General features: G+C 41.3%; 1 protein-coding gene across 1 annotated transcript in view; it reads right to left on the reverse strand.

Moving 5' to 3' along the window:
• The window catches only part of Megf10 (multiple EGF like domains 10), a 149,424-nt gene that overhangs the window by 80,174 nt on the left and 46,816 nt on the right, over window positions 1-22,434 (reverse strand). The window contains exons 3-4 of the mRNA XM_040741797.1: window positions 19,541-19,642; window positions 17,842-17,942 (exon numbers count right to left, since the gene is read on the reverse strand). Of these exons, the coding sequence (XP_040597731.1) occupies window positions 17,842-17,942; window positions 19,541-19,642 (203 nt within the window). The remainder of the gene's footprint in view (window positions 1-17,841; window positions 17,943-19,540; window positions 19,643-22,434) is intronic.

Here is a 22,434-nt window from a genome sequence, read left to right on the forward strand (position 1 = left end):
AAAAAAAAAAAAAAAAAGGAGCTGTGGGAGGGAACACAGAAAGCAAACCTAATAATATCAGTAACTACATTGAGTGAAATGGCCTCAACATCTCACTTCACAGGCTGAAGGTTTTAAAACAGCAGGAACCTATTATGTTTATAAGAGTTACATAAGAAATATAATAATAAGATGATTAAATATATACCAGTTTTAAAAGATACACTAACTTTCTTATTTATATTTCTATTGCTGTGATAAAACACCATGACCACAATCAACTTGGGGAAGAATGTTTGTATTTCAGCTTACAATTCTCAGGCCACACTCCATTATGGAGTGGAGTAAAGCAGGAACCTAGAAGCGGGAATTGAGGGAGAAGACATGGAGAAGTGCCACGTCTTAGCTTGCTCTCCATGGCTCGCCCAGTCTACTTTCTTGTACGAGTCAGGGCCACTTGCCACTGGTGACACCCTTCGTTGTGGGTTTGGCTCTGCCACATCCGTCGTTAATCAGGAAAATGCCCAAAAGGTTTGCCTACAAGCAATCTAATGAAGACATTTTTCTTGACTTAGTTTCTTCTTCCCAGATAACTCTAGCTTGTGTCAAGCTGACCGAAAACTAGTCAAGATACTAACAGCAATCAAAAATTTGCAGTAATTATGCTGTGATGATAATTTCAGAGGAAAGACTGTTTTAGGGGTAAGGAATGTCGTATAATAATGATAATGCATGCATCAAAATAAGACAGAATGGTCTGAAAATGTTAATGGACATTGTGTTGTTTCCAGTTTTGCACTGTCACAAAGAAAGCAGGTTTGAAGATCTGTGTCCAAATGTCAAACAATCTTCCATTCCATTCCAGATACTACCTAAAAGAAGTAAAAACTATACAAACACTCTTACACCTATTTTCCAGGCAGTCTTTTTTATTATAATGATCAGATGGAACATATCGTGTCTGTAAATATGTGAAAGTGTAAACAAATTGTGGACTATACATTTAAAAACTACAACTCAGAAATAAATAGAAATGAACTAATGACACATACAACAACATGAATGGATCTCAGATTCATTATGCTTCATGAAAGAAATGAGACACCAGAGAGAACACAGGTCTCTAGAAAATGCACCCTAATCTAGAGCCACAGACTCAGAGTGGTGCTTGCCTGAGGAAGAAAGGGAAGAGTGAAGGGAGGGAGTTGAGTAGACTCATTGGAAAGGGAAGAGTGAAGGGAGGAAGTTATGAGTAGGCTCACTATCATGGATGGGGTGAGGGCTTCCCAGCTTGGTGCATATGCTAATTCTTACCAATGTGTATGCTTAAAATACGTGCAGTTCATTTTATGTAAACTGAGCTGTTCTAAAAAACATACAATATGAAGATAACCTTCTAAAGATCAAATAACTTTATATGCCAAGGGGTTGGGGAGGAATAAAACATCTGAACTGCCATTAAAATACTGTACATTCTTAATGAGATTCTTTAAGTTTTCTTTTTCTGTAATACCAAGGATTGAACTCAGGACCATACACATGCTAGGCAAGTATTCTGGCCTACCTTCCCAGGCCTGCAATTCCTGTAAGAGTCTGTGGACTCTGCAAATGCTTTTGAAGGTATTGGCTTTAACTCCTCTCAAGAAAAGTAACTGCTGAAGTGTCAATACATTTAAAAATTCACAAGATGATGCTCTCCTGAGCTACTCTTCAGTGAAGCAAATAACTTAAATTGGAAAAACAAAACCAAAAGTGTGTGTGGAAATAGACTTTTGCAATAGAGCCTATATAAGGAATAGAAATGCTATCCAGGGAGCACATAATCCTATTCATTGCTTGAAAGTGGAGTTTTCGTCTAATTCTGAACTTACACAGGCATTATGGATTTTGGCCACAACTCTCACATTGGTCTCTTTAGGTTCAATCAGATTTAAGAAACTCCGGTAATATGATCCTAATGAGCCACTGTTTCAGGATGGCGCCAGAATAAACTCTAGTTTCCTACATTGCAATGCCTAACAACTAAGCCTCTGGCATGTCTGATGACACAACCACATGCCGGCTCAACTCTGAACAGGATTTAAAACGTCTTCACTGACAATTTAGAGAAGGGACCGGAAGGAAGCTGCTGCTCACTCCGAGTGGATTAGTCCCTGCTGGTCTGCTCTCATCTATGTCTGTGAGGAAAGGGTGATGATGTCACAGGAAGGGCATCTCTCCTGGCCTGACCCCTCACCATGGGGTCATAGGGTCATGGGGTCATTTCAGCACTGTTTCCCACCACATGGCATTTGCTCTCACTTACCTGACTGACACATGTTTCCAGCCTCTGTATCAAGATCACATTTATAATCAAAGCCTGTCCTGAGGAAAGCTAAGAGGGCAGTGAGGCTGTGGTTAGGCTTACACTCCTCCCACTCCATGCCCTTGCCCTCTTCCCACCTTGGGGGTGACCTGTGGACACTTCCCTTTGGACTCTGAGACCCATGCACTCATTTCGACTCTGCGCTTGCATCTATACCTGCTTAAGAACAAGTCTATTCTTCATGCCCAGGAGTCAATAGTGACACCCAGTTTCTTTCCTTGTCTGGACCCTTTGCTTCACAGTATGGACACCTTAAGGAAAATATATAGGTTAAGCAATTTAATTGATTCAAAAAGGAGAAAGCAAGTAAGCTGTAGGGCCTTGGCTACTAGAATGTTCCAAAAAAAAGGAAAGAAAAAGAAAAAGAAAGCAAGTTCATAGAACGCCAGCTAAAATGCCTTTGAAGACCAGATAGATGGGGTCCAGATATATTAGAGGAACACTACAAGTCAGTAGTATTCAGGGAACTTGGGAGCTTCAGTAGTCTTCAGTATCCTTTGTCACTTAGGAACATCAAGCCAGTGTTACTAATCTCCTGGGTTTTCCAAGTTGGTACTAAAATGTGTTGCAATCAAAGACAAAGTCCAGATTAACCAGACTTGATTGTATATCACAAGCTAAGTACAGTGGTCCATCCTTGCAGTGCCAACAACACAAGAGGCTGAGGCAGGAGGTTCATTGAGAGTGTGAGTTCAAGGCCAGGTTAGGAAAATAAAATAAAATAGGGGGTGCCAGTAGGGAAATAAAGGTGCTTGTTATACAAGCCTGGGGACCTCAGTTTGATACCAGAACCCATGTGGGAAGGAAAGAAACAACTTCCAATTGTTGGGGAAGTCCTGTGCATTTGTCAATAAAGTACTGTCTGGCCAATGAGGAATCTAGATAGGAGGGACTAGGAGTCCAGGAGGACTCTGGGTAGGAGAAACACAAAGAGTTCGAGATGTAACGCCATCGGGTAGGAGATCTAGCCAGTAAGAAACAAACAAGGCCAACAGCTTCATAATTATTATAGCTTCCTGTGTGTTTATTTGGGACTGATGCAGCTCTGGAACCAGGCTGGCGGGAAGGCTTCTCCCAAGGAAAAAGCTTCTCTTTACAGAATGGTGATCAGGAGTGGGATCATGAATTTCCACGCAAAATAACAAAAGCTTTGAAGAAATTTTAGAAACAGAGGAGCAGAGAAAAGCACAGATTTTGGTAGCAGCATTTTTCTCAGGTGTGCTCTGTTTTGCTAGCCACAAGCCGAGATTCACGTGGCCGCTTACCGGAGTCTTCCTGACTCGGCATAAAAAGAAAAAAAAAACAGCAAGGTTGTTTTAAGAGACTCTGCTAACAATTGAAAAGTTGTATGTACAGCTGAAAGTGGCAGCTTTTGCTGTGGGTCAGCATGGACTGAGGCGGTAAGCTGGAGTCATGCTTACGCCCGCCATCTTGACGGAAAAAAAAAACCCGGCAGTTTAAAACAGCTGCGGTTTTACAGATAAGACACGTGGCCAGAAAAACGTAGATTTACAGTAAAGTCAGACTTGGATGAATAAAACCTCTAAAGGTTTACAGTGTGTTTAAAAATATACGTAAGATTGAGAGAAAAAGAAGCCGGCTGTGGTGGCGCACGCCGGTAGGAATTGCTTCAGAGGCAGAGGCAGGCAGATTTCCAAAGAGAAACCCTGTCTCTGAGAAAAATAAGTGAAAGTGAAAGAAATAAAGTAATAATAGATAAATAAATAAGCCACGTAAAGATGGAAAATACACAGAGAGTCTTCATACTGTACGCTATTATGTTTTTCAGTTTTTTGATTACTCAGGAAGGAACTGCTAAAGTACACTTGATTATAAATGCTGCTGAATTAATCCAACTTCTATCTTTTAAAAATGCCTTGACTTCAAAATTTAAGTGTAAGGATATGTTACTTGGAAAAGGAGTTTTTATTTATGTTTCTACAGAAAATGAAAAGCTGAGGATTCCTTCCAGGCTTTTGTGGTTTGACGAACCAAGACCCCCAGAAGCAGTGGACCAGGTGTTCCAACAATTGAGACAGCTAAGATGATGGAGCTTTACAGACCCCGAAAATAAGGACTTATACAGGTTTCTGAGTTTTGTCATGATCCCCATGGTGTGAACAGCGCCCCCTTCCAGCAGGAAGCAGTTTGGAATGAGCGATGTCCTGATTCCCATCTTGTTTATAAATCTTTGTTTTCATTTAAATGGGGTTGTTTATAATTGGCTAATGATAACAGCCGATCTCTTTTTTTAATGGTAAAAGGGGGAATTATGGTATGGGTATTGTTTTTCATTTATTGAGACAAAATCAAGGTCAATTTTGTGATGTGTATGTTTCTCCTCTTGATTAAGTATTGTGCTTATACAGATCCTTTGAAACGTAATGCATGATTGAATGCAGACTATAGATAGTTACTTATAATAGAATTTATAGTTAGGTAAGTTAGGTTTTCTAGATATACAGAAATATATTTGAGATAGATATGCTTCAAACCTTTCAAAGACCTTCAGAAAATGGCATTTAAAATGGTTTAGGGTTTTTCTTGACAATGAGAAATGTCTGCTCCTGGCAGCACCAATTACATCTGAGAGGAAGATGGGCATCGAAGAAACTCGTTATGGAGTTTACTTTCAACATGGCAAGATTAGCCATTTGGGCAAGAAACCGCTCTTGCCTAGACTGTTTGACTGTTGCTGTATAAACTGAACATGCAGGACCCACAGGAAAGTGACTGCTGAACTCAGTCTTACAGGGTACTTGCTTCATGGAAGAGTCTATGAGACTTTCTGCAGGACAAAGAAAAATGACTGACAGACTGCCAGCGCAGATGGACAGTTTGAAATTTCCTGCTTTGCTGAAAAATCTTCTGGACACATTGTGGCCTATGGGCTGAAGATGGATGCCCCAACGTTACAGAGGAACTTCGGGTGACTGTGCAGGCAGTAAGATGTCTCTGTCAATCCTAGTGTTTATATATTATCCTTCTGTGGTCTTTGATGGAGTTGAAGATAGATAGTTATAATTATAGTTTTCCTTAGTTATGATAAGAGATAAACTACATATAGGACTTTGGACTCACAAGAATGAGATAGATGATATTTTCTTTAAATCTTGCTAAATGTTGATAGACAAAATATTGTAACTGTATTCTTACTTGATAACTGTTCTGTTATATATGATTTGACTATGTTAAAGTTAAGACCTTTCTTTTTGTTTAAACAGAAAAGAGGAGATGTTGGGGAAGTCCTGTGCATTTGTCAATAAAGTACTGTCTGGCCAATGAGGAATCTAGATAGGAGGGACTAGGAGTCCAGGAGGACTCTGGGTAAGAGAAACACAAAGAGTTCGAGATGTAACGCCATCGGGTAAGAGGCCCGGAATTTTCTCCGGTAAGAGACATACTTAGATTAACAATTATGGGGTAATTACTTAAGTCAGAGCTAGCCAGTAAGAAACAAACAAGGCCAACAGCTTCATAATTATTATAGCCTCCTGTGTGTTTATTTGGGACTGATGCAGCTCTGGAACCAGGCTGGCGGGAAGGCTTCTCTCAAGGAAAAAGCTTCTCTTTACACCCAATAGTTGTCCTCTGACCTCCACATAGGAATCATGTCACATGCATAATGTGGCAACCCCAACACACACATACACACACACACATCAAATATAAAAATAAATATGAAAAAGTCTAAAACTTGAATATGTGTCAGACCATCTGGACTTGTTACTCAGACAACTTTCAGAACATCAGGAAAGGTTCAAAAAGAACAAATCAAGGGGATTTTATATTCTTTGAAGGTCACATTTTAAACTTAACTGCTATTTTCCCCTTCATTTAAATTTAACCCTGAAAGATCTGTTATTTATTTGACTATTCGGATTTTTGCAATTTATATGCATATGTGTTGACATCTTCTTGGTAAGTAACGATTGACCATGACATACCTCCAGTGATAATGGTTAAAAATTTGAAAGACCTAGACAACACTGTTTCCACCAGTGAGGCCAGTATAATAGACCTCTGCTTCATGCTGTAGGATGAATACGTCTGTTATACTTGTGAAGTCAGGTAAAACCTTCTCTTTCTTTAATTGTTTGATGGGGGAGGAAGGTCCATGGCAAATAAGTTTGAGACACGACTTTTGCTCAAAGCATTCCCAGAGCATCTAATAACCAAAGTAGTCCCTAAGAAAGCATCTACTAACCCACCAGAAAAAAAGCACACACTGGTAAAATCATGGCATGACAGTTGTAGGAGTAACAAACTGCCCTCTGGTTAGACTTTCAGCCCACTCCACAAGAGAGAATTCATGCCTGGCAGTGTAAAGCTCGTTAAAAACCCAAGAGAACTAGTGGTCTGGGAGAGATTTTACTATGGCTGTTTGGCTAAACTGGCATGGTCCCAAACTGAGCTTGTCAACAGTCAATCATGGATGTGGGAAGTATTCATGGAAGTCTACCACTGCCTACTGAACTGCTGGTTCCTGATGAGTTCTAGGGGAGAAACAGTTGTTGTCCTTGGTTGTATACCTCCTGATGAACCCACAAGGATCCAGTAGATAGCACTAAGTTACAGATGGTTCTTGCCAAACAGAACAGACCACAAAATAAAAGATATAGACGTAGGAAGAGGGTTTGAGGGAGGGGGAGAAGCTGAAAGCGGGCAAAGGCAGATAAGGCAGGGTGACAGAGATTAGAATGATCTATACATATGTATGAAGCTGTCATAGAACAAATTTAATAAAAGTTACACCAAATGGTGGAGAGAAGGGGTATTGAACCAATGGCATTTCCCAAAAATACCTTCATAATGTAGCAATGACCTCCACAGGAGGAGCAGCCCATCATTCACATGAGAGCCATGCAACTATGGATGGTACTCAAGACCTGATTTTTGGAAGTCAGTCTCCTCCTGGGACGGTTTCATCTCTGGTGCCTTCCCTCTTTTATGCCCACGGTTCCACACAACTATACCAAACAAACTCAGTGGCTGTTTTGAAAGATGAGCATCCACTGGACCTCTGTTCTCATTCAACTGTCCACCAGGTTAGGGAGACCTATCCCAGGATAAGGGGTCCTCGGGGACCTAATAAAAAAGTTTCTTTCACTGAATAAAAATTCTCTGGGAGAGCTGAGGTCTCTCCAGACTTTTGTAGACTCATTTATCTTGAAAACAGAGCAAGTCTAGAACTTCTGATATTCTTAATGCTACAGCTGAAGAAAACAAAACCATCTGTGCAGTGTGTGGCTCAGATGGATGCCTTAGCTTTACCACTGGATTATCTGTAGAAAATACTGGCAGTCACTATGCCAGGCTGGGGAGAGGGGAGGGGGATGCAAGCCTGTCACCTGGCCATGTCAATGTTTTTCACTTAGATCAGAATGTGGTTTTTATTCCTATTATTTTAAATTACTTTGTCCTAAAAAGACTTGAACAGCAGTCCAGTTAAAATTGCTTCTCAGTTCCAGGCTTTCACATTAGTGATTATCTGTCCCTGCAAGGACACTGAATAAATTATTAAGCCTGTGAACATTCTAACTATCCCAAAAAGATTCCAATTTCAGAAACTCACTTTCTGGAGGTGAGGCAAGTTTCCATTGTTTCTGTTAGCCTGGTCTCCCTGGGATTTTAAAGCCGGGCCTGCTTTGGCAGAAAGAGTGGCAAGCAAGATTTCCATCAGAATTGCATTGAGACTTTCTTAAATTCATGGTGGGATTCTTTAAGATTAAATTCATAGTTTCTATTTATAACATCCTAAGTAACAGGGAAGTACCGACAACTAGGAAGACAACAAAACCCCACTGCATTATTTATTAGATCTTCACTCCTAGCAGAGCCCAAAATCCCCAACTAGAAAAACCAGGAGTAGGTTCCAGAGGGTGTGTGGGAAAATTGGGATTTCTGCTGGTGCAGCGTATGGACAAAAGGCTTCTCCTTGCATTTTCTGGTAGGTGCCTCTGAAACAAGTAGGACTCCATAGCAACAGAGAACAGGGTCCCTATGGAAACATAAAAAAAATCCACTGCCCGTGCAAAAGGGGCACGATTGGGTAGTTACACTGAGAGACATACCATCTCATTGTTGTCTCTGGCCAGCCTAACGGGATTGTCTCACTTTTATCTCCACTCAAAAGGGTGTGTTCAAGAGTCTAAGAGACAACAGATTTTTTGGAAATGCTTGACAAGATCGTAACTGCAAATTAAACAAGCCTGTGGGACTCAGACAAACTCAGAGTAGGAAGCCCTGGCTGCCTTGATCTTCAAAGAGAGGCCTTCCCACTTTCCCTCAGCTCTTCCCTACCAGCCAGGGAAGCTCTTCTCTCCCCATACACAGCGCTCTGCCAAACGCAGAGCCTTCACAGTCCTAAATGAGAGGTCTCACCAGCAGCTCACGGTCGAAAAAAAATCTGGTTTCAAAACTCTTCAGAAAAAAAGACTTGAGTCACAGAAAACCTGCATAAAAGGTGATAGGTGTTATTCACTGTTGCCAAGGGGGTGGGACGTGAACAGCATCTCAGCCAGATCTTTCCCCAACCTCACCCAGTTGGTCAACATACTCACGCTTGCTGTCTCTCTCCCAGTGCGATCCTCTTTAGGTTGACACAGACAGAATGCAGATGTCTACATTCCCTTGACAAAATTACAGTTTTCTCCTGAGTTTGACTGGCAAATATTTGACTTTCTCAGAAGCAGCCAGTCTGTCCTAGAGACGAGATCTGGTATAGCACGTGACATGACCTTCACATAAGTGGCAGAGATGGGTCTAACTGGGACCTTTAACGGGTGATTTAGAGACCACGATGATTAACTGGGACAACGGATATCTCCACGACATCGCGCCAAGAGATCAATGCCGGATAATTTCAGGGACAGAAAATATGGAGCACACAGACCACCCTGGATCACCCCTTGACTACTGATGCTTTCTCTCAACGTCGACTTAGCCTCAGACTCTTTCCAAATGGCATGTTCTGGACAGCTGCTTCCAAAAGACACACCTATTCTCTCCCAAGGAGGAGCATTTTTGTTAATTCCAGTCTAATATAACTTAATCTCCAAAGACAAGCAAAGAGGCTGGGGTGTCGGAGAGAGAATTGTGTGTCACATGACAAATAGCCTCACGTGGCCCTCCAAAGTACACTCCGTCTGTCTCTTGGAAGGAAATGAATCCTGACTAAGTAAGCTGCAGAATTTTGTAGCCCTTGCCCCAGTATTTCAGTTTAAAGTCCATTGCCTATTTTATTTTACTTCACATAAAATATGGTTTTATTTTCCCACTCAAAGTATGAACTGTCTTTTACCTTAGCCATCTCTAAACATAATAGGCTCTGCAAGGAAAGCTGATTCATCATAAAAAAAATACATTCATGTATAAAGTACTGAGCAATTTAAAGCATAAACTTTGATTTACTTTTTGTTTTCTTTTTTAAAAGCATGACATTTAAACTAGGGCAGAGTTCTCTCGTCTTAAGAGTAAATTTCTCATACAAACACCAGCAACAGCTCTAGCTCCCTGTTTGCTCACAGCCGGTTCAGTTTTACATAAAGTTGGCCAAGTTAAAATCAGCTGTGAATGTTTATTCACTGCTCTGGTAATCAATTGTCACACTCGTCTCTGCTAAGAACAGGAAATCATATAGGGATCAGTGTGTGGGAGTTGGGGCTTTTTATTTACGGTTCCCAGGTTCTCTTAACAAGTGCCAAAGACAGGAGGGCACATCCATGGGAACTGATCCTCCAGAGCTGGCCTGCAAGCTAAAGGGTGAGAAGCCAGACTTCAGGCCTTTCCCTTCTGAATTCCCTGCAAGCCTGAAGGGCCCCCAATACAGCTTTAACTCGAGTTAACATTGGATTTCCATCTACTGAGGACAGGATAGCTGCCTTTAGTTTCCCCAAGAGGAAACCACCCCCAGAAGGGTCCCTTCCTTTGCAGCAGTGCCCAGCAGGAGAATGCAAGGCATTTTGAACACAGAGAATGGGAAGTAAACTTAGAGGAGAGTCCTGGGCATTTCCTTGTGAGCCTGCTGCAGGCTGCTGGGCTTACAATGATCTGCTTTCTGTCATCAGCCAAAAAGAAGCCAGGACAACATCTGAAGGATGTATGCCTGATATTACCACTTCCCTCCCACTGTGGCATAGCTGTCAACAACCCACAACCCACTAGTGAGCTCCTCCAGGTCCAGTGTAACCAAATCCATACACAACCTCCAGCTTACTAAATGCCAGATCCAAAAGAAGTGTTTGGAGATCAGTTGTGTGTAGCAGCAAGCACATTTTCGTAGAATTATAATATAGACAATGACTAGCTCCAAAGGTTTCTTTACTCCAAAATGCTTCTGAAAGAGCTACAGTACTCTGGGGACCATAACTCTGGATTCCTTCACATGAGTTACACATTGTGTTTCTGCTGGACCAAGAGCTCCCCTCCCCTCACTGCCATGGGATCATAGATCACCCCTACCCCCAGGGGAGAGAGCATGGGGAGGAGACAGGAGACTGCCCTGAGTACCCATCACTAGAGGAACAGCAAACAGTCCTGTTGGGAGGAGAGGCCCCGTGGAAGGCTGGGATGCACAGACAATGAGCATCCATTAAGCTGAGTAGTTAAAGGACTTGAGGGCCCCAGGACTTCTGCTGGCATCAGCTCTACACATGTGCTTTTCAAGCTGTCACTTTCACCAGTCCCAAATCATCCTAGTCCTCCTTCCTTTTGCACCATCCCCAGTTGTACTAATTTATCTTTCTTTTTTTTTTTTTTTCTCATGACCGGGTTTCTCTGTGGCTTTAGAGGCTGTCCTGAAACTCGCTCTAGTGGATCAGGCTGGTTTCGAACTCACAAATATCTGCCTGCCTTTGCCTCCCAAGTACTGGGATTAAAGGTGTGTGCTACCAATGTTCTGTGGTTCTCTGAAAGACAAAGTCTCCCTTTATATTCCACCCTGCTCTCGTCCTTTAAGTCAGAAAACAAATAGAAAATAAAAAATAATTTTTAAGAGATCAGCATCACTGGTAATTTGGAAATGCAAAATAAAGCAAGGTCCTAATTTTTTTCACCCAACAGAATGAAAAAGAAAAAAAAGCCAATAATATTTAGTAACATGGGAAGGTGGGCACCCTCATGCTTTACTAGGATGAGGAGGCAAGTAAACAGTAGAAATCATCCAGACAACAATTTGGCAATGTATATGAAAACACATGAGTATTTAATGTGTGGTAAGTTCATTCTTGTCTTTGTCTTCTAAAACTCATTATCCTCCCCACCTCACAGATGTCCTTGCAGCTTGATAAGCCCTGAGATCTGATCACAAGTATGTAAGAAGAAACAGGGCGTGATCACTTCCAGCATGACCTCAGAAGGTAGCTGCATTGCCATGTGATTTTCTTCACGTGAGTCTTCCATTGACTCTTTGAGAGCCAGATTGGTATGTGAAGCTCAGTTGTGGTATAAGAAAATAAAGACCACTCCCACTAGAGATGGTAGATGGGAAAGTAGAAATTGTTTTGTCGCCTATTGGTTTGGCCACCTTTGGGTACCTTGAATCCCAAATCATGCAATATGTGCACCTTTTTGCTGTGCTTTGGATTATGATCATCATGTATTCCTCCCCAAAGAGGCTTCATGATGGAAGCTTGATCCTAAAGATGTCAGTTCTGGATGATGATGATGATGCAGATCTTGAAGCTATAGGGCTTAATAGGAGGAACTTGTGATGGTCAGAGTGTGCTTCAAGGAATATTGTTTCTCATGGGACCCTGGGTTAGTTCTCCTGGGTGTAGAGCACGCGTGCGCGCGCGCGCGTGCACGTGTGTGTGTGTGTGTGTGTGTGTGTGTGTGTGTGTGTGTGTAATCCCAATTCTTATAAATGCTCAGTATCTCTGACATCTGGTCCACATTGTGTAACACAACTGAGAGACTACTTATCAAGACAGAAACAATGTCATACTCTTGAGTCTGCAGAACCATGAGCTAAATAATCCTCTTTACTTTATAAAGCAGCCTGACTCGGGTATTTCGTAATAACACAAAATAGACTCGTATGTTCTTTGTCCTAGAAATTCTACTCAATATAATTTGTATTATGAATCATTCATGTCTGCAGAAAGATTTGTGCTTATTATTTTGTCAGCTAACACTGGTACATATCAATATAACATTATCTAAACATAAAATGATTAATTTATTAGTCATGTATATTAGTTACTAAATTACTAGATTTGATTTACTTATAGGAAATATATACATGATATAATTCAAATGAATAAAACTATTCACAAAAAGTGTTTATATGGCATAAATCTATAAACTTTTTTTGGATTTAAAATAACAGGCAAAATACCTATAGTGTTCTATACTAAAAATGGCAACATATGAGTGACTGCTTCTTTTCTCTCTAGTATTTCATAAAGACAAAAACATAATATGAGAAAAAATTTAGAGACACAACAAATTATTGTCTGTGAAATAGTTTGGGTCTTTTATTTCTAGTGAATGAAATGGTCCAGTTGAGAAGGGAGGACCTAATGGTCTGTCTGTCCTTTCTCCAGTCTGTACCACACTGCTACCTTTAACATAGATGAAGTCCTGAAGGACATCAACAGTGGTTTGCTGCTTCTTCAATCTCTAACATAACAACTCAAAAGTTGAGTTTTCAAAAGGGAACTGATACCATTTTAAAATTCACAAGGCATGTGTGGTCACAGAAGACAAGGAATAAATGAGAAGAATCCATGATTGAGTCATTTATCATGGTCAATTTCTGTCTCTTAAGAAAGAATTACAAAATTCAAAGAACTGAGATAACCAAAGTACATAATTTAAAGCACAGTAGGAAGTAATGTATGTACATTCTAAGGCATCTGAAATAGACCACAATGAAGACAGTGGACTTGCCATGCTCCATAGGTAGCAACATGGACTATGCTCTCTGGAGTTTAAAACCTTCAGCAAACAATGACAAATAAACAGGTGGCCTTACAGAGAAGAAGGGAATCCTGACATGTGTTGCAACATGGATGAACCCCTTGGGGTTCATAACTATAATGCTCACACATTCATTAACACCAGTACATAAAAACAGTGTATTAACCAACCTACAGTGAAGAGCTACAGAATACAACAGTAATCCCAACATGAATATTGGGTATGTTAATAAAAATATATTGGCATGTGTTTGAGCAAGCATGTAGTTAGGTACAAGAACCTGACCCTTTATCAATTATGTAACTTTAAAAGATCATGTATCTACATACATATATAAACACATATGCAAACATACACAGACATATACACACACTCACACATGTAGATTTCTATATACGCACATTAAAATTATTTTCATCCCCTGGTCATTTCTTCACTAAGATGAAGATTTTTCCATATCAAAAATAACTAAAGACATCAGATCAAGAAAACCCAATCCAAGAATGGATGAAATTAGGGTTCATCATGATTTATAAACAGAGTAAAATTTCATGTCACAAATATCTTCATGTCCTAGTGACACTTTCTTTGTGAAAATTTTTCCTATCTCTCCTTTTCTCCCAACCAGACTCTCAGAAAAGATTTATACTTACAGTCTCTCCTCCTCTTCCTGCCTAATAGCATTCATCTGTCTCCCAGAGAAGCCTAGCTTCTCGAAGTGTACTCTGTGAACATGGCTTCTGCACAGCCTTGAACCTTCAGTAGAAACACATAGGTCTGTGCCCATTTCAGACCACTGAGCTGGGGGTCTGCATTTCACCACCTCCCCAGAGACTCTACCTTAATTCACCACAATCTCCCCACTGTGCTCCAAATGCAAGAATAACATGGTGTTCTCCAGGGATCTCTCCCCTTAGCACATAATAACAAATATGTTTCAGCATCTTCTGCTGCCTCCATTGGCATTAAATGAGGAAGGAGGACCTCATCTTGAGGGACCTTTGATGAGAATCCCCACAAAACCTCATCTCCAGTCCTCCCCTGCTTTGAATATGAAATTTAGTAGTTCCTGGGTCTTTCTGAACTCTGCTCTTATCCTCAGAACCCCCAAAGTATTAAACAGGAGGTGCAGCAGCCAAGACTCCCTCGCTAGCTGAAAGGTCCACCCCCACCCTACCCTTGGCACACCTCTGTATCCACAGCAACTGCCAGACTTATACACATAGACATATTTGCTATCTAAGCAATATCTATAGGAGTTCTTTGTGTTCAGAAACCTTTTCAAAGGTCAACTTCAAAAGAGAAAATATTTGCCCATTTTAGTCACCTTAAAAGAGATTAACACAAAAACAGAATTGAATTTGTGAATTGAATGAAGCAACTTTGTTTTCAAGAGCAAAATGGGTCTATGAGCAATTTTGATATCTCCAAGGTCGTGTAATCATAATGCCCACTGAGCCACTTTTGGGAAATACAGTATGACAGGAGCGGGTGACTCTCCTCCATCCATCAGCTGTTCTGCCACTTTCTTCTGCTTGGATGAAGTATCTCATTCTACATTCAGAATATATACAGCATCATTACTCACCACTTACCACCACCCAATCAATTTCCTCATCTACAAAATGCATATGATCATATTTGTCTCACAGTGAGTTTGGGGGAATTTGTGTGATGATATATATGCCTGGCACAAAATAAACACTTAGTGAAGATAACTACTAATCTGCTGTTGTGAAGACATTAAAAACTACTTAGGGCAAACTCCTTGGGGAAAAGGAACAGAGCTCTCTCAGATAAACAATGTAATCACAGAGCCCAGCCCTTGGATTCTATACTATAGGCAAATAACAAGTGCACGTTAACTTTAATTGTACTGAACCCTCTTTACCGAACCTGATTTTTTTTTCTATGAGGAAGAGGAGGAAATGATTTGGGGATAAACCAAAAACAATGAATCCCTTTACATTGAAAAGTAGAATACAGAATGTCTTTAAGAAATGTGGATATAGCTCAGTTGACAGAAGCCCTGGTTTTGATACCTAATCCTATGTAAACCACATACACTGGGCATGGTAGCACAAGGCCTGTAACCCCAGCACTCAGGAGGATGAGAAGTTCAGGGTCATCCTAGGCTTCATGGCAAGATCAAGGCCAGCCTAGGACACCTGAGACCATTTCTCCAAGAGGAGATTTTTCAGCTACTTGAAAAAATTTGATTGCAAATCAGAAAAAAAACATTCTTTTCTGACTTCCAGGAAAGCTGGTACTCAATGATTAACTTGAACTAAGGACCCATCCTTATTTCATTCATTTCTGGAAACATTTGAAAATGATGACTAAGCTACCTGCTTGGCAGCAAAACCTGCGGGAAGAGATCACAAAAGCAGCACCAAGAACACTGTCCTCTGTCTCCCTGCTGTCTCCAGTACCTAGCTAGCCCAGGGATTCAGATGTAGATGGGCTGCTGAAAGGCGTCCTCCATCACAATCAAAAGAGAAGTCAACTCTTTTCAGGGCACTCAGCAATGAAGTAAGACACCACAGGTGATAAATGCAAACTACCCTAAAAAAAAGTCAAATAGCTCCCAGGCTAGTGAGAGCAGACAGTGAGCTCATTAAATATGTTAACATAACTAAAAGAAAAACAAAACTTTTTTCTGACTATAGGGACAGCAGGTAAGCTACGAAGGCATAGAAAAAAATTTTAGAATTTAAGAAGCAATTGCTAAAGGTGTCATTCCCATAGCCTGGGGAACACATTATATGAGTCTAGTGGAAGAAACGCATTGATATTTTGCCAACATAATTCCAGGCAAGATGAACTAGTAGATTTGCAGCTGCGATCATGGAACACTGAGTTGCAGTCTATAAATGCTCCTGCTTGGGTCCGTACTTCCCACACTAACTGGCCTATTGGACGTCATTTCCTCCATGCAGGTATTCCAGGAGGGGAGGTATCGCCAGACAAGGCCCAAGCAACCTCAAGCCATGTGCAAAGTAATCATGTTGGGGCTGCATTCATGAGTCCTATGATCTGGGGACAGAAGTACTCTCTCAGTGTGGGTTGGCAATTGTGTTTGTTAGGCTGAACCCTAGCAAAGGGCATCAAAATCATGTCACCCACATCCCTGGAGGTTGGCCAGGCCAGCCAGTGAGGCCTCCACCCCAACACTGCACTCTTTATTTCTTCTGACAGCTTCTCATCAGCTCAGGCCGATGACATCAGTTCCTGATTATTCTGTTTGATGACCAACATGTAATTTTTCTTATTCACCATCCTCATCAGTCAAAGACATGCAAATTAAGACAAAACTTGTCACAGAGTATAGGCTCACAGGCATTCACACTGCCCGAGAGTGTCTGTACACTGGAAATTCTCCAGATGTATACACCTCTGGCTTAGCAATTCTACTTCTAGGAATTTAGACTTAACTGATTTAGGGAGTGAATAATTATTTAAGCACAAGGACAGCTTGTGGATCAGTTCATGACAGAGACAAATAGAGGCCGTGTACATACTCAAGAGAGTTTAATTGAGAAATATCTACAGTACAACGATGCACCGTTGGTCTCAGAGGACATTTACTGGCTGCACAAGCCATGCACTATGTCTTTTGTTTCCTTTTTGCTAATTTCATGTTGTATTTTTGTTTTCTATGGGCATGTGTCAGTAGATATAGTGGCAGTCCTGAACCAAAGTTGGGAAGCTACTAATGTCTACATGAAGATTGACAGGCACGGATTTAACTTCCCCCCACCCTCTGAGCCTCCTAGAGGTAGCGATGATAGATCTGAAGCCACCCAGCTGAGTGGTTGGTGGGGCTAGTAATGTCAATTCAGACCCATCAGGCATCTCCATTGCTTCCAGATTGTAGTAGAACCTTGTCTCTGACCTCCCCAGTATCAGTGCCTCAGCTCAGATGTGGAGATTGCCATACAGCCGTGCCTTGGGTCACAATACTTGAATTAAGTAGTTTTCCATGATCTCTCTTTTAAATGACTTATGCAAAACAATACTAACAAACCTCCACTGTAGCAGCATCCCATGAGAGCTAGAGCCTTCTGAATATGTTAGAAGCTATAGGCTTCTCCCAAGATGTCTCAGAACCAAGTGGGGGATATGCTGCAGGGAAGAAAGACGCTAGTGAAAATGCAATTGTGCTTTGTGCCCTGGACCCATTCATTCATCTTTCTGTGATCATAAAAACAGCACCCTGGCCCCTTAGAAGCTAGCTGCAGCAGGAAAGCCATGTTCCTGCTCTCTTCTGTGACCTCAGCCCAGTGACTCCTAACCAATTTCCAGCTGAAATGACAGTTTGACAAGGCCACATCCGGCCTTGCATCATCTTCTGTACAGCTGTTTTCTCCTCAAGCAATACTCATCTGGAGAGTTTTGATAGGACCTGGGGACAAAATTAATGCTTTTTGCAGGACATAAGCCAAGAGCCCAACAGCCAGGAGCAAAGGGGAGCATTCCAACTGCCCCGTTTCTAAGGACCCCAGCTCAGTTGTCACTCCCCTAGGCAGCACTGAACATGTAAGAACAGCACAAAGGATGGACACCTTACTTACGGACACACATGTCCCGGCTTTCATAAAATCCCGGGCAACACTGCGATTTGCGTCTATACATGGTTTTCTCCCCGTGGCGGTAGGCTGTCCGGTAACTGATTCTGTATGAAGGAAAAGATTGTGCCATCAGCTCTGGTTGACAAGCTAACAAGGAATTACTTCTACTTTAGTAAAAATAGCTACCAGCCATAATAAAGGTACAAAAAAGCCAAGTGTGTCAAAACAAGAAGCAACACAGAATACAGGTTTGATCAAGTTATTACAGCGCTAAATAGGATTCTCCACACCAGCCAATCTGAACTTTATTTCAAAGCATCAGAAATGTTGTGATTTTCATACAATGTGCAAAGTATCAATTAATTTAATATATGATAGAGACCTAGGAACATTCACTTATATTTCAAAGAAAGAATTCACAGACTTTCTTTTAAAATTCAACATAGTGTCATCCTACTATAAAAGACTAATTTTACCATCTGATTTAACCAAAGCACCATTCATTCACTGACTCAAAAAACACATGCATTTCTTGATTAGTTAGCATATTGCAGACACTATTTTAGGAACCAAGGAATGAATTGCACCAAGCAAAATAGTATAAAGACTTTCTTTATACTCCTCTTACTAGAACTTACACTTCTAGTAGAAGTAGAGCTGGTAAAATTTGTTTAATAAAGAAGCATATTAAACAAATAATAGATCATAAAAGGACAGGTACCACACTCAATCCATAATTGATGATATTATAAAGACTTAACTAAGAGAAATAAAGTACCAGAGTTTCCTTTATCACAAGTGCTAATATTTTGGGCTCTGTGCTCTCATGGATCATAGATAGCCTATCTTATTTAAAGATTAAATTTCAACAGAAACTTAGTGAAATACCCAACTAGAAACAGACACTGAGGCATGCATTTCTTGCTATCTGATGATGGACAAAGGAAAATGTCTCCAATTTGTGCTAGCGAACTTCTCCAGAGCATGGGTGTGCCCTGGAGTAGAGTTCATACACCCAGTGTCAACCCATTTAAGACAACTGATTTCCTCTCTCTCAGTGGCTATTTGCAAACAGCTTCTTCTTGGGGTGGGATGTTGTGCCTATCCCCTCCCCTTTGCTAGGAATTCATCAGGCTTGAACCTGTGCAAGTCTTCTGCATGTCCATGGGATTCCATGATTTCTTAGTGGATCTCTCTCTTTGTTTTTTGTCTGTTTGTTTTTCTCTTTATTTTTAGGGAATTTTTTAAATTTATTTAAATTGGAAACAAGTTTGCTTCACATGTCAATCCCAGCTCCCTCTCCCTCCCCTCCTAGAGAAATAACATGAAGTTGGGTAAGTGAGATCTGAGGGGAAATGGAGCATGGGAAAATATAATAAAAATGCTGCATAAAAATTCCCAAAAAAATGAATAAAATGAAAAAAAGAGAGTGTCTTCCACAGTCATCCTCAATAAATGAACTGGATGAGGTTTTTTCTAACCACAGGAAGGAGAGTAAATGTGTCACCAATAGTTAGACTGTAAATCCACAAAGGTCTTGGACTATGTCAGCCTTTTGCCGTCCCCTGGGCTTGGAATCAAAGCCCTCAACAACTTCTCTCTGGATGTGTGGGTACACTTTCTAAAGAAGGTGGTATCTGTGATTGTATCTGAGTCCATTTCCACACAGCCAAGCTCAGACACAAATCCAAGCTTCCGTTACCTGTGCCGTGTGCATTTAAACCAGTTCAGGATGTCAGTACAGCTCGTGTAGTAAATCTGATCAAAGGGATGCGGGTATGACTCCTGCACGGTCACTGAGTAGCTGAAAAGAAAAGACAAGAATAAAACAGGAATCAGCATTGCTCTACTTTTATGTTAGTGATATGATCCTCACATTTTAAAAAGAGCAAAACAAAACAAAACAAACAAACAAAACAGAGGCTAAACTATCATTGTTTACAGCCCCAAATGGTTTTTTCTTTGGCAAAGATTGAATTCATGCCTTGAACCTACATGCCAGCTCTCACACTGGCTTTTAACAGAGAATATTCATGTTTACATAGGTTTTAGATTGAACCAGCACAGCCCAAAGACAAATATTAGCAATAAAGAAAAAGACAAGTGTCCACGTTACACATTGCAATGGAAATCCTTTTCCTGTCCACGCTAGGATAATCTTCCCAAACTTCAAAACATATCTCTGTGTCTTTCTGTTCTTGATTCACCGCTCTCATCCCAGGATTCCATGCACAACAAAGGCCTTTCATAAAAGGTTCTCACCGTAAGTCAGCAGACAAACAACAAGGTTAATAAGCAGAGATACAATCCCAGTATTCAGAACCGACTACATTTCACTGATTATTTTGAAAACATCAGAACAATTGGAGCACTTGGCCTTCACATGCTGGCCCAGCTTCCCAGGCAGCAGAAGACCGCACAGGACACAGAAACGAAGGCTACCATGAGTCCTTTACATTCGGCTATGAATATATAAACAGGCAGTCAGCCTGAAACACCAGCAGCTCGCTACCTTCCAAGCATGCCCTTCTCCTTTACACTCCACTAATGCCTTCTCGGGAGACCGGAAACATGGGATCCTGTTTCCACTGGGAAGAAGGGAATATAAAGAACTCTGGACACTCAATTCTGTACTCGTTCATCGGAAGCCTTCTGCATGCCCCAGGGTATAATGTGTGCCTACAGGAAAATCAGGAGAATTTTCTTTTCCAGAAGGTTTGCTTTGTTGGCATTAAGTCTCCATTAAAATCTGCACAACAACAAAATGTGATGCCATCACTGACTTGCTTGCAGGGCAATCCCTAGTCTGAGTTCATTAACAAGAAATACCAACACGAGAATGGACAAGAGGAAGAGGTTCTAACTTCTAACTTCAATTTCTAACACGAAGATTTCAGGTTAGACATGGGGGGACCTGGTTGGAAAGGCTGCACAATGGTCACCTCAAAAACAGGTCTCAAACTGGTCTCCGCGATTGTTTTATACCTGCATGTCAATGGCAGATACATGAGATAATCGTAATGTTTGATATACATATATATTCGTATATATATATACACACACACGCATGTATTTATAGTTCACACATATATGATATATATTTCTTTTAGCATACTGCAATGTAGTATCTAGGGATATGTTATTTTTTCTGAAAATTGATTTTTTAATATTTAGAGACTCTCTTATTTACATATCCATCCCCCCATTCCCTCCCCCTCCCATCTTCCCATGCTTCCCACCGATCCCCCAGCCCACCCACCACCCACTCCCCAGGGATAGTGAGATCCTCCACGGGGGAGCCCATTTCCTATGGAGGAATTGTATTGCAGCCCAGATATGGAAAGCAGGGCCTTGGCCCTCCCCCAAATGATGTGATGGAATACGTATTTTTAAATGCCCTCGTTTGTGACTTATTTTGTTCTATTGCAATAAAAATTTCATGAAACTGCTTCCACCTTGGAATAATGAAATTTGGGATGTGTGTTCCTAGGCCATGATCACTCAGATTTTGGCCCAAAATGAACTTTTATTCCTTTGAGGTGGAAGCTGTGTTTGTATGTGGAAGCACATACGACCACCATGCTGTGCTTTTTACATGGGTGCTGGGATGGACTCAGGCCTAGCTCAGGCATGAGCAGTAAGACCTCTACTGACTGGGCCGTCTCTCTACTCCTTCCTCTTCCAGTTTTAAAGAAATTCTAAAGCACACTATGAAATTTGGAAAACAAACTTTTAAAATGAGAATGAGAGAATTCTGTAACAACTGTGTCCCCAGAAACACGCTGTCCTTTGTGGTCTTTGGAGGTTAGTTTGAGGGCTTTGAATTTTCTTACATTATAATCACACAATGCATACACGTTTGAAACCTGAGATCACATTGCAAGCTTTTCCCCATGGTCACAAATAGTCTCTGTCGGTGGTTACACTTAACTCTGTTATTATCTGTCATTGGGCAAATAGGCTGCCACTTCTCAGTGGGCACACTGGCTGGAAGCTGTATGCTGACGTCAGGAAGGAGAATGTCTGCAAAGTGGCCCACCTCTCCCAACACCCCCCTCATCACTATGCCTTGGTCAAGTGATGTTTGAACCCTGCTATCTCCTCAGCTAGCAGTCCAGGCCACCACACTGACCAGGAGCTGCTCTGAAAAGGCCTGGAAGACGAGGAAAGCCGAGTCTGCATTGTCTAGTACATTTCCATCTGGTCTACTTCCCATCACAGGGAACAGGAGCTCCCAATGCTGGTGAGCCAGTCACGAGTCAGCCCTGACAACCGGCATCAGGCCTTGACAAACCATGCCCCTCTCACATTGTCCCCTCTCGGATGCCACCCCAGAGCACTCCAGGCTGCAAACCCAAGTGGGGAGCAGGAACCCCTCTGCTGAAGGAATTGTACCCCTCTGCTTTCTGTGGCTTGTTTGTTTAACCTCCTCAAACACACAGAAACATATCATCATGATTTTAACCTATTAGGCATCACAAGGGAGAAACCCCAGCAGGAATTAATTTAAGGTCACAGAACAGGAGGGGGGCAAGCCATCATCACTTGGGCACATTCCAAAGTGGTTAATTACATTTTATCTGCCTGAATTACCGT

The sequence above is a fragment of the Mesocricetus auratus genome, unplaced genomic scaffold (genome assembly GCF_017639785.1).
Source record: "Mesocricetus auratus isolate SY011 unplaced genomic scaffold, BCM_Maur_2.0 Super-Scaffold_6730, whole genome shotgun sequence".
NCBI lineage: Eukaryota > Metazoa > Chordata > Mammalia > Rodentia > Cricetidae > Mesocricetus > Mesocricetus auratus.